The sequence below is a fragment of the Daldinia loculata genome (genome assembly GCF_022478755.1).
Source record: "Daldinia loculata strain CBS 113971 unplaced genomic scaffold F4817scaffold_23, whole genome shotgun sequence".
Lineage (NCBI taxonomy): Eukaryota > Fungi > Ascomycota > Sordariomycetes > Xylariales > Hypoxylaceae > Daldinia > Daldinia loculata.
The window spans coordinates 1-13,290 of NW_026054877.1; the positions used below are offsets into that span (position 1 = coordinate 1).

At 47.1% G+C, this 13,290-nt stretch overlaps 3 protein-coding genes across 3 annotated transcripts; 1 reads left to right on the forward strand and 2 right to left on the reverse strand.

Annotated features, from left to right (window-relative positions):
- Positions 1–364: 364 nt before the first annotated feature.
- F4817DRAFT_100153 (glycoside hydrolase family 3 protein) lies at positions 365–4,391 on the reverse strand. The gene is made up of 5 exons (XM_049297323.1): positions 3,695–4,391; positions 3,238–3,392; positions 2,795–3,183; positions 2,555–2,741; positions 365–2,490 (listed from the first exon to the last, which is right to left on the reverse strand). Exons 1-5 carry the CDS (start codon positions 3,764–3,766, stop codon positions 675–677), a joined length of 2,619 nt encoding a protein of 872 aa, XP_049159202.1. The 5' UTR covers positions 3,767–4,391; the 3' UTR covers positions 365–674.
- Positions 4,392–5,169: 778 nt separating this feature from the next.
- F4817DRAFT_336756 (uncharacterized protein) lies at positions 5,170–7,352 on the reverse strand. Its single transcript, XM_049303211.1, has 2 exons — positions 6,666–7,352; positions 5,170–6,587 (listed from the first exon to the last, which is right to left on the reverse strand). Exons 1-2 carry the CDS (start codon positions 7,210–7,212, stop codon positions 5,767–5,769), a joined length of 1,368 nt encoding a protein of 455 aa, XP_049159203.1. The 5' UTR covers positions 7,213–7,352; the 3' UTR covers positions 5,170–5,766.
- Positions 7,353–8,938: 1,586 nt separating this feature from the next.
- Positions 8,939–12,799, forward strand: F4817DRAFT_365203 (AAA domain-containing protein; the record flags this gene model as incomplete). Its single annotated transcript, XM_049306841.1, has 3 exons — positions 8,939–8,989; positions 9,050–10,509; positions 10,627–12,799. 3 exons carry the CDS (start codon positions 8,939–8,941, stop codon positions 12,797–12,799), a joined length of 3,684 nt encoding a protein of 1,227 aa, XP_049159204.1.
- Between the last annotated feature and the right edge of the window lie 491 nt (positions 12,800–13,290).

A 13,290-nucleotide genomic window follows, 5' to 3' on the forward strand; every position in this document is an offset into this window, starting at 1 on the left:
AAATAAAATAAAATAAAATAAAATAAAATAAAATAAAATAAAATAAAATAAAATAAAATAAAATAAAATAAAATAAAATAAAATAAAATAAAATATTAAATTATGTTTTTATTATTTTTTATATAAAAGGGTTTTTGGGGAAAAAAAAGGGTTTTTAAAAATAAAATACGGGTGGGATTTAAACCCACGCTTTTGTATAAAAAGATACGTATTTTGATTTTTTTCTCGAAAGTGGGGAATCTGGTAAGACCCGTTATTTTGGGAAGATGTACCCAATAAAAACGCTCTAAAGCTGCGCACGGACGAACTTCTTATCTCGAAAAATGGCCAGGCAAAAAGATTGTCTGACAATATCCCTCGTAAACTTGGGCACCCTCATAAATTCGGGCATCCCTCGTAAACTCGGGCACTTGGCTTTATTTTAACTGGAACTAACCGCCTGCCAATGGGAATCTTTTCTCTTACATTTCAATACATAATAAGCCTCACATATTACACTGATTTATCGAGGATCGTAATCTATAACCAATAGTCCAAAAATTAATATTATAGATTATATACAAGCATATTTACATCTGGCCAACTATTAATTACGTTAATAAGTACCCAGGTATTTAATCCCTTGTCGACTTCGCTTGGCTAGAAATTATATTCAATATATGTCATTATATATCCTACGATAATGGAGCGCTTAAGGGCAACTTGCGACTGCTGGGACCGACGAATACGGTCTTGGCGGAGCTGGTAATGACCCAGTTCTGAGATTCGACATCCCAGTTGCTAACATCACGTCGTGTTAAGGTTGCCGTAAAAACCTCGGTGCAGCCCGGGTCAATTTGAATCCGATCAAAACCGCGGAGGACTACTGGCGGATCATCCTCTCCGCCAAGGGAAATATAGAGCTGCGGGATCTCGTCGCCCACCACGTCGCCAGTGTTGGTAATTTTAGCGGTTACCGTATACAAGATATCGAATAATCCAGTGTTACCACCTGGCTGATCCGTAAGGCCTGGTCCGGCAGGGTCGAGCTTTTGTGCGGTGGATTCTAGCGCTCCCGGAGGGAGGAACTCTTCTGCAGTCTTGCCGAACTCAGGATCCATGGATGCATCCTCGAGCGATGACGTCGTGTTCACGTACGGATAGATGTACTGCCATATATAAGGGAAAGAGGATTCTGGGAAGAGGTAGTCTTCAAGCTCTGTTGAGTAGTTGCCGAAGGTTGGGGCTTCGGCACTTTTGCCTGTTGTGGGTTTATACTCCTCGACGTTGGCCTTCTCGACTTGGATATCCGAATACTCGAACGTCGTGTACGACAGTCCAAATCCGAACTCGAAGATAGGATCGATCTTGGCACGATCTAAGGCCCGATAGTCGATAAATATACCCTCGGTAAAGTCTTGCTGCGGTGCGCCGTTGCCGTTGTTAGGCTCATATAGAACATCAGCACCGTAGTCTTCTCGACTCGTAGCCCACGTGAAGGGGGTTCGGCCAGCAGGATTGACTTTTCCGTATAGTACGTCTACAATTGAGCGGCCGCTTTCTTGACCGGGTAAACCAGCCCATAAGATAGCCGTAACATTGGGTGAATCGTACCAGTCCGATACAAGCGTAGGCCCAACCGAGTGTATGACAACTATCGTGTTGTTGCACAAAGAAGAAACGTTTTTAATGAGCTCATCGCCGTTGCCCCAAAGTGTTAGGTTGCGACGATCCCCTTCATTACCATCAACACTAATATAACCTTCGCCGGAATCGGCATTGACAAATACTAGGGCGGTAGCCCCTTCTTGCTTGACCAAGGTTTCAATCGTCGTCGATGCGGAATTATCCAAAACAGCTTCGATACGGGTACGGTCTTCGAGAGCTTGTACCTGCAACGCATCGATAGGGGTGACGAGGTAAGGGAAGTCGGCGGTTCCCGAACCCCATCCCATTGCGAGAGTTCCTTTATCACAGCCTCGATCAGCGCAGCCGTTCGGACCTAACGGGTTAGGACCGGCATCCTCCCCGATGACGGCGAGAAACTTGGGCTTCTTTAGCGGGAGAGCACCGTTGTTCTTGAGCAGCACGGCTGACTTGGCAGCTATCTCCCGGATAAGATCTCCGTGATCTTCTTGGGCGTCTACGTGCCAGTTGATTTGCTGATGACCCTCGTTGGCGGCGTAATGGATAGGCCCGAAGGTATCCCGAGTCCACGAATCAAAGTTGATTGGGGTCTGGTCTAATGTCCTACCGACCTTGAAGTAAGCCGCCATAATCCTCATCGCCATATCGTCAATTCGGTACTGAGGTACTGTTCCATTTAGCACCGCAAGAGTAAGATTAGTGCCCCAGAAACTAAATCCGGAGTTGAAGACGGTGTCTCCGGGCATCGTCATGTCAAGCCCGGCTACGGCGCTGGCCGCGCCAGAGTGCTGCGCCTGCCAGTCTGACATGACAAATCCTTGGAATCCCAATTCGCTCTTGAGGAGGCCATTTAAGGCCTTGGAGCTATAGAACGGGAAAAGCGCGTTAGCACGGGAAATAAAATCGCAACCAACCACCTGGCACCTACTTTTGACAAGAATATGAATTATTGATTTGCGTGTACGCGCACATAATAGAACCGACGCCGGCCCGGATCGCGTCCGCGAATGGCCATAAATACAATTCATGCATTGTCTTGTCGTCAATGTTTGACGATAGAGTGTCGGAAATGTTATATCCACGGTCCTGGGACTCGCCGACTTGTCTAAAATGCTCTGCACCTGTATTAGCAATTACACTTCAAAAGGGGTCATCTAATCCTTCTAACCTTGCTCGTTACCGACATAGTGCTTAGCGCAAGCAATCACGCCGGCATCTTGAATTCCCTTGACGGTCTCGGCTATTGCGACGCCGGTCAGATATGGATCGGGAGAAAATCCTTCCCAGTTACGTCCGCCTACCGGCGCTCGCCCGATAGGTCCAGCTACTGGCCCTAGAAGTACGTCGACGCCTTTAATTTTATTCTCTTCGCCCATTGCCTTGCCCCGTCGGTAGATGAGGTCTCTGTCAAACGAAGCCGCCACAGTTTGACCAGACGTGAAAGCTGAGACGTAGTCGGCAAAACGAATGCCCAACGGAGAGTCTTGCATACAAAGACTACGAAAACCCAGTCTAGGAATAGCACCAACTTGGCCAACACATTGTTCCCCTTGCCAACTAGATTTCGTCAGCCGATACGGCTCTGTGAATACTCAGAATGCAGATACTCACCCGACACCGGTTGTTAAATTGACCTTCTCTGCTAGCGTAAGCTGGGAGACAAATTCCCTAGCTTTGACATAAGCATCTTCCCATCCTTGCGCAGTAGGGTTCATCCAAGGCGAAGGATAGTGCGGCTCAGAGTAGGCGAGATCTCGCTTTTCGACCTGCGAATTGTCAGATATTACGAACTGCGAAATCGGCAATATTTACGCCAAAGATCTGTGAAGCTGCATGGTGAAAAAGCCTTGGCTGAACTGTGATCAGACCACGACATCAGAGAACATAAGATTTTAAATTCAAGCTGCTTCGTATACGATACGACTAGCGCGAAAGAATCTAGATCTCGATGCTAAATTGATGGGGATTCACTCCACGACAGTCTTCTCGATACTATGGATGATATGAAGAGGAATGTGCGAAGACGCCTGAGAGAAATACAGGAGAATGCATGGATGGGATGACTAACCGCATTTGCTGCTGTATACCTGGTCACCGCCAATAAGGCGATCCACGGAGCGCAACGCATCGCGACTATCATACGGTAGTAACGTTCGTATGAAGTTCGTTCTATCCGATGAGAAGACAAGGTAATGTCCGAGAGGAATAGACTACCAAAGGACAATAAAATCGAGCATATGTCTCCCTATTAATAACTTTGAAAGTTGTTGCTACCCCTGTAAAGCTGCTGATCACTTGATCAGCAATTTTCATGCGACTAATCAAGGTGAGAGATTGGACTTTCAAGATTCCTACGGTAGTCAGCACAATTCTCCACGCTGCAAGGTTACGGCGAACCCACGAAGAGCAGGGTTCTCCGCTTGGAGGGCTAGCTAAGGCTTCGATTCGAGATGGGAAGCTAAACTGGACGAGACAAATCGAGTTACTACTGGCGTATATTATATATTAGACGAGAAAAGACGTCGTTAACATAACAGACGTTATGTAGCTGTCGATCATTAAGAAATTCCGTACGCGTCCTGTGGCGTCATAACAATCGGCGAGACTTCCCAAGAACGGGTAGTAGTAGTACATTTAAACAAAGCATTAATGGGCAGTTAAAAGACAAGGAAGACCATGCATATTGAGAAATCCCTACAGCTCTCGCCCCGAAGGATGACGCATTGACTACCTCCTATTAGAGACATGAGGTAGGTACATCTTTAAATACATATAAAGCGTCAAGGAAAGATCTTCAGGGGAAGTCGAGTTATCAACATAATTTCAGCATAATTGATGTCTCTTATAGCATCTACCATAGGATAAACGCGTACGGATAGTCTCGCGTAGAAGATGTATTATTCTATGAAAATGTATTGAAAAACACTATGAAATGAAGTCGTTTGTACCTCCTATATATATTCTTGAGCTATTATACATGTTAATCAGGTAAATTGCACTGTAATTTAGGGTGCCAAGGTGCCGGGACTACTGGACACCCCCTTGCAGCGCTGCTCCACATACCAGATGTTCTGCCGTTGTGTCGTAACTTAAACACTATCTCCAAGTTGTACTGCTTTCTTTAACTCTTTAGATATAGCAAATAGTTGGAAGCACCTCTACATACAACAAAAAGAACAAAAAGCTCTTATGACGACAAGTAATTCAACTCTATTTCATCCCTACAATACTCGAATACCTACCAATCTCTCAATCCAAAAGGTCTCCCTCATTGACAACAATCAATTCGTACTCTAGTCTCTCGTTCTCTATCGGCCCTTCTCTTAGCCAGTATGCAGCCTGCTTCTCTTCCCCAGCCGGGTGACGGTGTCTCTTCTGGGGAAACTCGAGGTTATGTGCCTGTGTGCGGGGAATGCCCCAGTCTTTTTAGGTAATTATGCGGGGTAGGCAGGGTTACTGTCATATCATATGACATGTGGGGACCCCACATGTATATAAACACTAGATCTTCCCTCTAATAACTTACTGAATACAACACATATCGTGATAGTTACCCTCGCAGCCTCGGCGGAATAAGCCAGATCAGGTACGGCAGTCTTTGAATTTTGTATCATTGCTGTGTTGCTTCATGAGGTCATGCTTAATTCGGTATTAAGGCTTGCTTACGTATTTTAATAGGCGACATCTTGGAGTAGAAATAATATAAATTGTGTTACGTACTATGTATATACGATCGGTCATGTATACCCCGATATCAACGATGTAAGTGTGTATACCTAACAGTGTGTGGATCACTTAAGGTAGTACATAAGTACGAGTTATGATTAGGTAATTGGAGAAATCACCTTATACCTAGGTACCTAGGTAGACACCTAACTTAGCTGATTAGGCACTACACTATAGTCTATAGAGAGCACACTTAGTAAGGCTAGATGTGTCGAATTGCCTGAGTATTAGTATCGTAACACTATACATAGAATAACACCAGGCCGTAAAAGAGTAGCAAACGAATAACGCCACTAAAGCTTCATAAATGACATATTATGTCTACTGGATTTTAGACACCGGCGATCAAAGTTGGATAGAAATTTCACCTCAGCCCCTGAGCTCAACCCAAATTCCCCTACTCTCACACAACGTTTAAGCTCTGTCCGCGTCGACATGGTCCCCAACTCTTTTCCGCTCAAAAGTCAATGTCTGGATAATGAATTCCTGGCTATTGGTATCACCCCCGCCATTGCCTCGAGAGGGCCTCCATTGAATCGCTGGTGAACTCTGCGCTTCGGTATCTCGAGGTACGTTATGGACCCTAAACCAGTCTCGATGCTCGTACTTGTAAGACTGGGCACCGCGCCATCGGATTAGTTCTTCTTTACCATCCCACACAAGGTGGAATCCGTCCTCTACTGGAAACGTCCACAGTTTAGCACACTGCACGACATGATCCAGCTGATTCTTCTTGCACGAAAACGTCTCCAGAACAAGCTCGAGCGTTGTGAGGTCTGGCCAATACTCTCTTATCTGAGAACCCCAGCGCCCCTGCTTTTCAAAATCGTCCAGTTGGAAGTCAGGCTCGTCACCTGCCTTCCGCGCCTCGTATCCTCTCGTCATGGCTAAGTAGTTGGCAGGTCTCTTCCAGAGGTCTGTGACGTTGATCATAGGTTCTAGACGGAGTCTCTCCGAAGGAGATACTTCACTCTCCTCGGGCCTACTCTCCCAACCCCACCAGTCGGTGCGAGACATGCGGATAGATAAACGAGTAATTTTTCTACCGATAAGTGGGTTCGGTAGAGATGACAGTTGGCTATTATATTCTTCCTTCGAGTCGACCGCGCTAGTGCTTCTGCCAGGCTCAGTAGGCGACACAAAACACGCGTAACCTGTAACCGCGTAGCCTCTACTCTCATGCCCGTGGTGCCGACCTATCGTTCCGACCAGACGAGACACTCGCTCGAGTCCGCCTGATATTCGCGTCAGCAACTGAGTTAGAGTACGCATTCTTCAACGGACGATATCGAGGTATCCAGGACTAAACTCACCACCTTCCAAGTGTATCTGCTGCAGTGTCGTCTCGACGGATGATATATTTGCAAATTGCCAGAATCTTAGCTTCCTGCATAGAAATTGATTCTCCGTCGTGCGCATGAGCGGGATACCCGGAGGAATATCGTTATCGTCGCCGTGGAATATCATTATCGGGTTGACTTGGAAGGGCGTAAGAAAGGCTTCGACGTATACAGCCCGGCACGTTCGAAGCAGCTGGACAGCTACCCGTAGCGGGGCAGCTTGCCCGGGCCTAGCATAGGGCTTCCGGATATCGTAGAGGCGGTCGAGATCTTCGTATCGCGTTAGAGAGAAGCGCCAAATCAGGTCGCGCAGCTCTCTGGGGAGCTTTCCGAAGAGAGGGGATTGCAACTGAGAGTCAATCGAGTCCGGGTGGTCTAGAATCTCGTGAGCGAGCGGTACCCTCTGCTCCGTCTTGCGGCGCGCAGGATCAATTAGCACGGACGCTGGCGGTGGCGGTGGCGTTTCGTCCAGCGTCCTCTTCCGGGAAAACTTCAGAAACTGGCCGACTCCTCGTACCATGATTGATTCAATATTTCGGGAAGCTATTTGAACAAAAGTTAATGAACCTATACACTTGTGGATCAGTTTTATCTTCAACAAGATATTAAGGCATCCGCCTGCTGCCTAGCAAGGAGGTAGATATAAGATGTACCGTGCAGTTCAACTTAGGTGGGGAATTCCCGGCTACTCCGAGCCAATCTTCTCGTTTAGGTACTCTAAAGGAAATGATACGTCAGCCGCAGCTGAACGTATATTTATAGCAACAGATCTTAACGAGTGTCAGTATTCTTACATTCTTGGTCTTTTATATCTTTCCCTCAATCTCGATCAGAACACGATACTTGTTGTGGTAAATACTTCAGATTAATTCCTCTCGCACCGTATAAGCTACCTATATAGCACTAACTTAGATTATACTAGTTGAATAGGTAAGCTGGGGATTAGACGCTATAATTTATAAACCATGATGCTAGTCCAAGCTCTTCTTAAAACGCCTTCTTAACAAGTACATAACCATAAAACGGACCTTGATCTATGATCCTTGATCCATTTACCTTATTATAAGAACTGCAGCTGTCGAACTCCTTTGTAACCTTAAGGCACAACGTTGTAGTAGAGCAATACTGTTGGTTTATTTCAGCATGGAGTCGTTCTAGATGGGACCTTTGTGAAGTGAGCAACCGGTTAAACTCGATAGGCCAGATTTTCTAGTTTATATTGATGCAGAAAATAGAGAAGGATAACACCTCATACTTTTCTGCTAAGGTTTTATAACTACTTGCTGATACCTTAACCAAAATAATCAAATGAGATTGTAGCTGGAGGTAGTTATACATATTATTCTCGATGTGAGATCTCATGTATCTTGATCTTAGACGAACATCGGGGAAATGCCCGTAGACTACCTAGGCATTGACGTCTATAAGTGTATATAGGTACCTACGTAAACGGATCAATGTTGCGAGATATATCCGTTTGTAGGTAGTATACGAGATTTGCAGGACAATATGAGAATCATGTCGAGGGTATTCCGGGCTAAGACGTACTGAACACAGTCGATGGAGATGAGGACAAGATGTGTATGAATGACATGTCCGGAACAGTAGGGTAGATTCCGCCCCTTGAATGAGAGCGCAGCTGTGAAGATATCAGAAGCCAACTGTCTAACTGTCTTACCTACGGAACTATCTAACACTCTCCTGGGCACAAGGTTAAATCGCCGCTGGCACGATCGAGGAGGTACCTCTCGTGTTGTTTTTTATTCTTTCAATACCTACATAGTACCTAAAGCACCTAAGGCGTCCCCTTAAAAGACTTTTACGGGCCTGTTCAAGTTATCCATCCCCTTCTATTCCTTTAGATTTACAAAGAATCCCCCACCAACTTATTCACCACACAACACATACCTCTCAACATTTCTACCTACTTTACCGACGACATAGTTCGAAAGCGTGTCTAGGTTAGGTACCTAGAGGTAGGTAAGCTCGCATCACCTATCTACACCAAGTCACACTCGTTAACAACTTTGTAGACTGAGGCATTAAGCACATCTACACTTAATCAAACTGAACTTGAGGTAAGCCTTCGTCATCTCAGACGTCCGCTCTAACATTCTCTTTACCATACTATCCTCTCGCATATATCCATAGAGATATCCCGAGAACTCGTGAATGTTGGTGCTGTTTCTCTTGCAGACGGCTAATCGTATTCAGGGAGTTCTCTACTCAGCCCTCCTCTAAGCAGCATGGATGTCTCTCAACACCCAGGCTCTACCGGTCATAATGACTCGGGTGGTGTAAGTATCCCTACGTTCTAAGACTTTGTAGGTAACATATTGCTAACAATGGCATCCAAGACTTATAATGACAGAACGGACCTTGAAGAGTCGATGCCCTCTAGTCTCCTTTCATGCCTTGTTATTCTCGAAGGCATCCCCCTGAGCCGACACACCTCGAACAATGTCTTCAAGTTCGGTAAACTCTCGACTGACCAACTTGAGCTCAAACTCAAGCTCATTGCGCATCCGTCCATATACCGCTTAATCAAACTGAGTATGTACCGCAATGTTAAACTCGGAAAGAATGAGAAGAAAACTCCCTGGGTTGCTGGGATGGACTTTTACTTCCAATCTATCTCGCACGTGTCTTGCACAAGACTGTCACAGGATGCTACCACGTCCTATCTCAACCGAAGTTTCGACCCCTTTAATCTCTACGAAAGTCCTCTAGAAGCGTCATCGGGCTCACTTCGCCTATCATTTCGATCCTCTGGAGCACTCTTGTATTACGAAGAGGCTCGACTAGTAGACGAGACAGAAAGACAGCAAATCCAACAGCTCCAGGAGTTTGCTGATTCGATCAGTACCGACACTCCTCGCGAGATTACATTCTTGGTTAGCGAAGACCGAGGTGCTGCCAGAGAGCAATTTCCCGATCCTCTGCAAGAGATCGTCACAATTCAGCCCAGCAACTACTTCGCGAAAGGATCAAACCACCTCAATATCTTCAAAGCTATCTCCCTAGTTTCGGGCATAGTATCAGATCCGCTCGCTCGCTGGTTTGCCCGTTCTCCGGAGAAAGAGCTTATAAACATCCGGAATATCCTCGAGGCAGGTGAAGAATATGCCCCCAATGGCATCCGAAATGTCGTAAGACCCCCTATTCCAGTCATAGGACACATTACAAAATTCTTCGACGACCGCCAGTTTAAGATTGCCCAGGCCTACGGTACCGTCGACAATGCAACTCGTGCTCAAATTCTTAGCGATAAGACGTCGCAAGAGTTTCAATGTCACATACTCGTTTTGCCAGAGAGCTTCAACGACCTAGGCAACCCTTCAACAGTTGCCGTCGTCGTCCGCGTACCTCCTGGCTCTACTTGCCTCCCAAGCTCAGCTACGGAATGCGAAATTCGGGTCCTAGGGATCGAGCGCACCAAGAACCTACCATACAACGTTGACATAGCCAAAGAATTGCCCGAAGTACTGGGCAGAATGGCGAGTGAATATCTCGAAGAGCCGTGGGCAATGAATCCCGAAGACTTTGTCAATTATTGCAATGTGATCAACGATGCAGGATGGATAGGCGCCAAGCTGGAAGAAATTCTTTCAGGATTCTTGGTGTCTGGGCGTATGGTAAACGTCCCGGGTCTTAGAGAATTCGTCGCGAAGCACAAGGACTATTTTCGTATGCCCCAAGTCAAGGACAAGACTCTAGAACGCAAGCTTGCAACGTGGAATGCCAGAGCAACCGACACCATCTTCCCTCTCCTTGGCAGTAGATTCAGGGTCTTCCTCGCAAGGATCCCGCTCGAGCCGTAGTACGAATCGTGCGGTGGACTTGAGAGGAGGGCCAACTTCAACCTCCAGCGCGCAGCAGAGGGTGAGAGCTACGGCGACTACATCCAAAGGATGCTAACGAACGATAAAATCAGAACCTGTAATGTTACGCTTAAGCTCGTCCCGAAGACGTTCGAGCAGGAGATGGAAGCTCACGGGGAGATTCAATACCCCGCTTCCACACGACGCGGGAATCTGGCGCCTAGTCCGTTAGCACTGGATATCTACAGATGGTTGCCCAGCTTAGAAAGTCCCAAACGCGACTCTGTGGTCAACCACTTCGACATATTTCCAGGGATGCTGCGTGCTCTGGACGGTACGGCGCCAGCCCACTTACAATCGATGTACGACGACTTTGACGAATGTAAGAAGCAGTTGTTTAGCGAACATATGAAGCATCTTCCCTGTGGGCTAGCAGTAATTCCAGGGGTAGCCGCATCTGGCAGGTCAACCTTCGTCAAGTTTTACACCCTGATGCACCTAGCGGAGCAGTCTCCCCCTGGTTCCCGCAACCAAGTCTTGATCTTAGCAGAGCAGCACCGGGTTCTCGACAATTATGAACTAAGCTTTAGGCGCTCCCTCGAGGAGTACAGGGCACCACCCCATACATTTCCCCGTATAGAAAGGGTCTATACAACGTCTACGGATATTAGAGTGGCGGTTGACACCCTGAGTCACCCAGCTTCCGGCCAGATGCCTAACAAGCTCGATACCATAGACCAACATCTCACCAAGTCAATCTTGGATGAATTCCATCAGCTTGCGGAGCAGGACTCGAAGAGAGGAGCCTCCAAGAATTTTAATTCTACTTTGCTATACGTCCAGAACCGCTCAGAGGAATACAGTCTGTTCAATCCCTCGGACAGACGTGTTGACGAGCCAGTCAATAGTATCTACAAGGCCAAGCTGCGAGAAGCCGATATCGTCCTGGCCACTCCCCATACTGCCCGCGGTATCCTTTTCAGACGGGAATTTCATCCGACCCTAGTCATCATGGACGAGAATACGCGCACGAGAGAGCTGACGACGATCATGGCCATCTCCTCATTCCCCTCAGCAAAACTATTCATGCTACTCGGCGACCCTCAGCAGCTTCTCCCGGCAACGAACTACCGTTCGGACGCGCCCCAAGCTTTCGACAAGCAAATCGGCCTATCGTGCTTGGACAGGATCAAGCGCGGCGGCGCCGCTCTCCCCGGACTGCTCTATAACCACCGTCAACACGGAGACTTGCAGAAGAACCCAAGTGACTGGTTTTACGAAAGTCTGATGAAGTCCGGCGTCGAGGGTCATTTCCCACCGCCTGTCGAAGTCGTTCAAAGCATGATCGCCGAGTTAACCGGCCTCCGCAAGAGCGTCCGTGTCATCGTCGACGTTACCAACTCTAACGAGCAGAGTGTAGACACGTCATTCAAGAACGACTATCATATCTATTATGTACTCAAAATTCTCGAACTATTCCTTAACAACCCTGCCTTTACATCGGTAGACGGCAAACGACCCGGAACCATCGCCGTTATATCTTACTACAAGGCCCAAGCCGCCGAGATAGATCTCGTTCTCCGTCGTCGAGAAGTGCTAGAGTCTCGCCTTTACGTCACTGCTGAGATTATAGCCAAGAGAGTCCGCGTTGGCACAGTAGACCGCTTCCACGGCGAAGGAGCAGACCTGGTGATAATCGATTACACGCGTACCGAACGCCCAGGCTTTACCGGAGACAGACATCTCAACGCGACTGCGCATACACGCAGTATTCAAGGGGAGATCATACTGATGAACCAATCAAGTTTCGCAAGTCAGAAAAACAGCGCCAGGAATTCGCTAACGAAGAATATTCACAAGATGTATAGCCATCTCGAGAACGAACGCTGCGTCTTGAAGATAGTCTTCTGCGACCGCTGCCTTGGTTGGGGCCACGAAGGTAGACATTGCGACGAAAGGGTGAGGTGTAGCAGGTGCTTTGAGATTGACCACCTCATGTCGTCGTGCCTCGAGGTCAGGTGCCTACAGTGCGGCGAGCTAGGACATCTCCTTATAGACTGCGATAACCTTGAACCAGCCAAGGCCTGCTCCCGCTGCGGAGGGGACCATCTTCAGGTAAACTGCACCGAGAGCCCGGAAGTCTACTGCACCGACTGCAACAACCCAGGACACTTCCCCGGAAGGGACCTTTGCCGAACCACCCGGCGACTTTCACAGCAGCAGCAAGACGTGTCGTGGGGTGATTATACAGAGAATGATCATGAGTGGGATTCGGAAGAATGGTAGGGATGATGTACGCAAAATTTGGAGATGAGCGTTCGCAGATTCGTAGGTACCTAGTTGCACGAATATTTGCTAATAATTCATGTACACCTTGCTCTGCATCAAAAACACCTTCCGAATACGTTGTGGAATGGATCCGAATTATAGAAAAAGAAGTAGTAAGATGTTGTCTTTAGGCAGCTGCAAGGAATAATACCCATAAGCTACTGAGTAATTCGATCAGTTCACAGAGATGATGAGATGCTTAGGCGTAAAGGATATTGTATTGTATAGGAGTACTAATATAGGGGTAGCTCCCTCGGGGGGTTTAAATACTTTCATAGGTGCCTAGCAACTCCCTCTTAGGTAGCTTCCTCTTACAATATACAATATACAATCTCGAGAATTAGCATACGGTCCACAGTCTACGCGACTTTCGGTTCTTGCATTACTTACAAGAGTCCTTGTTTTGTTGTATTGTTCGACCGTGAGGGCAGTGAGGGCTGACATCTTCT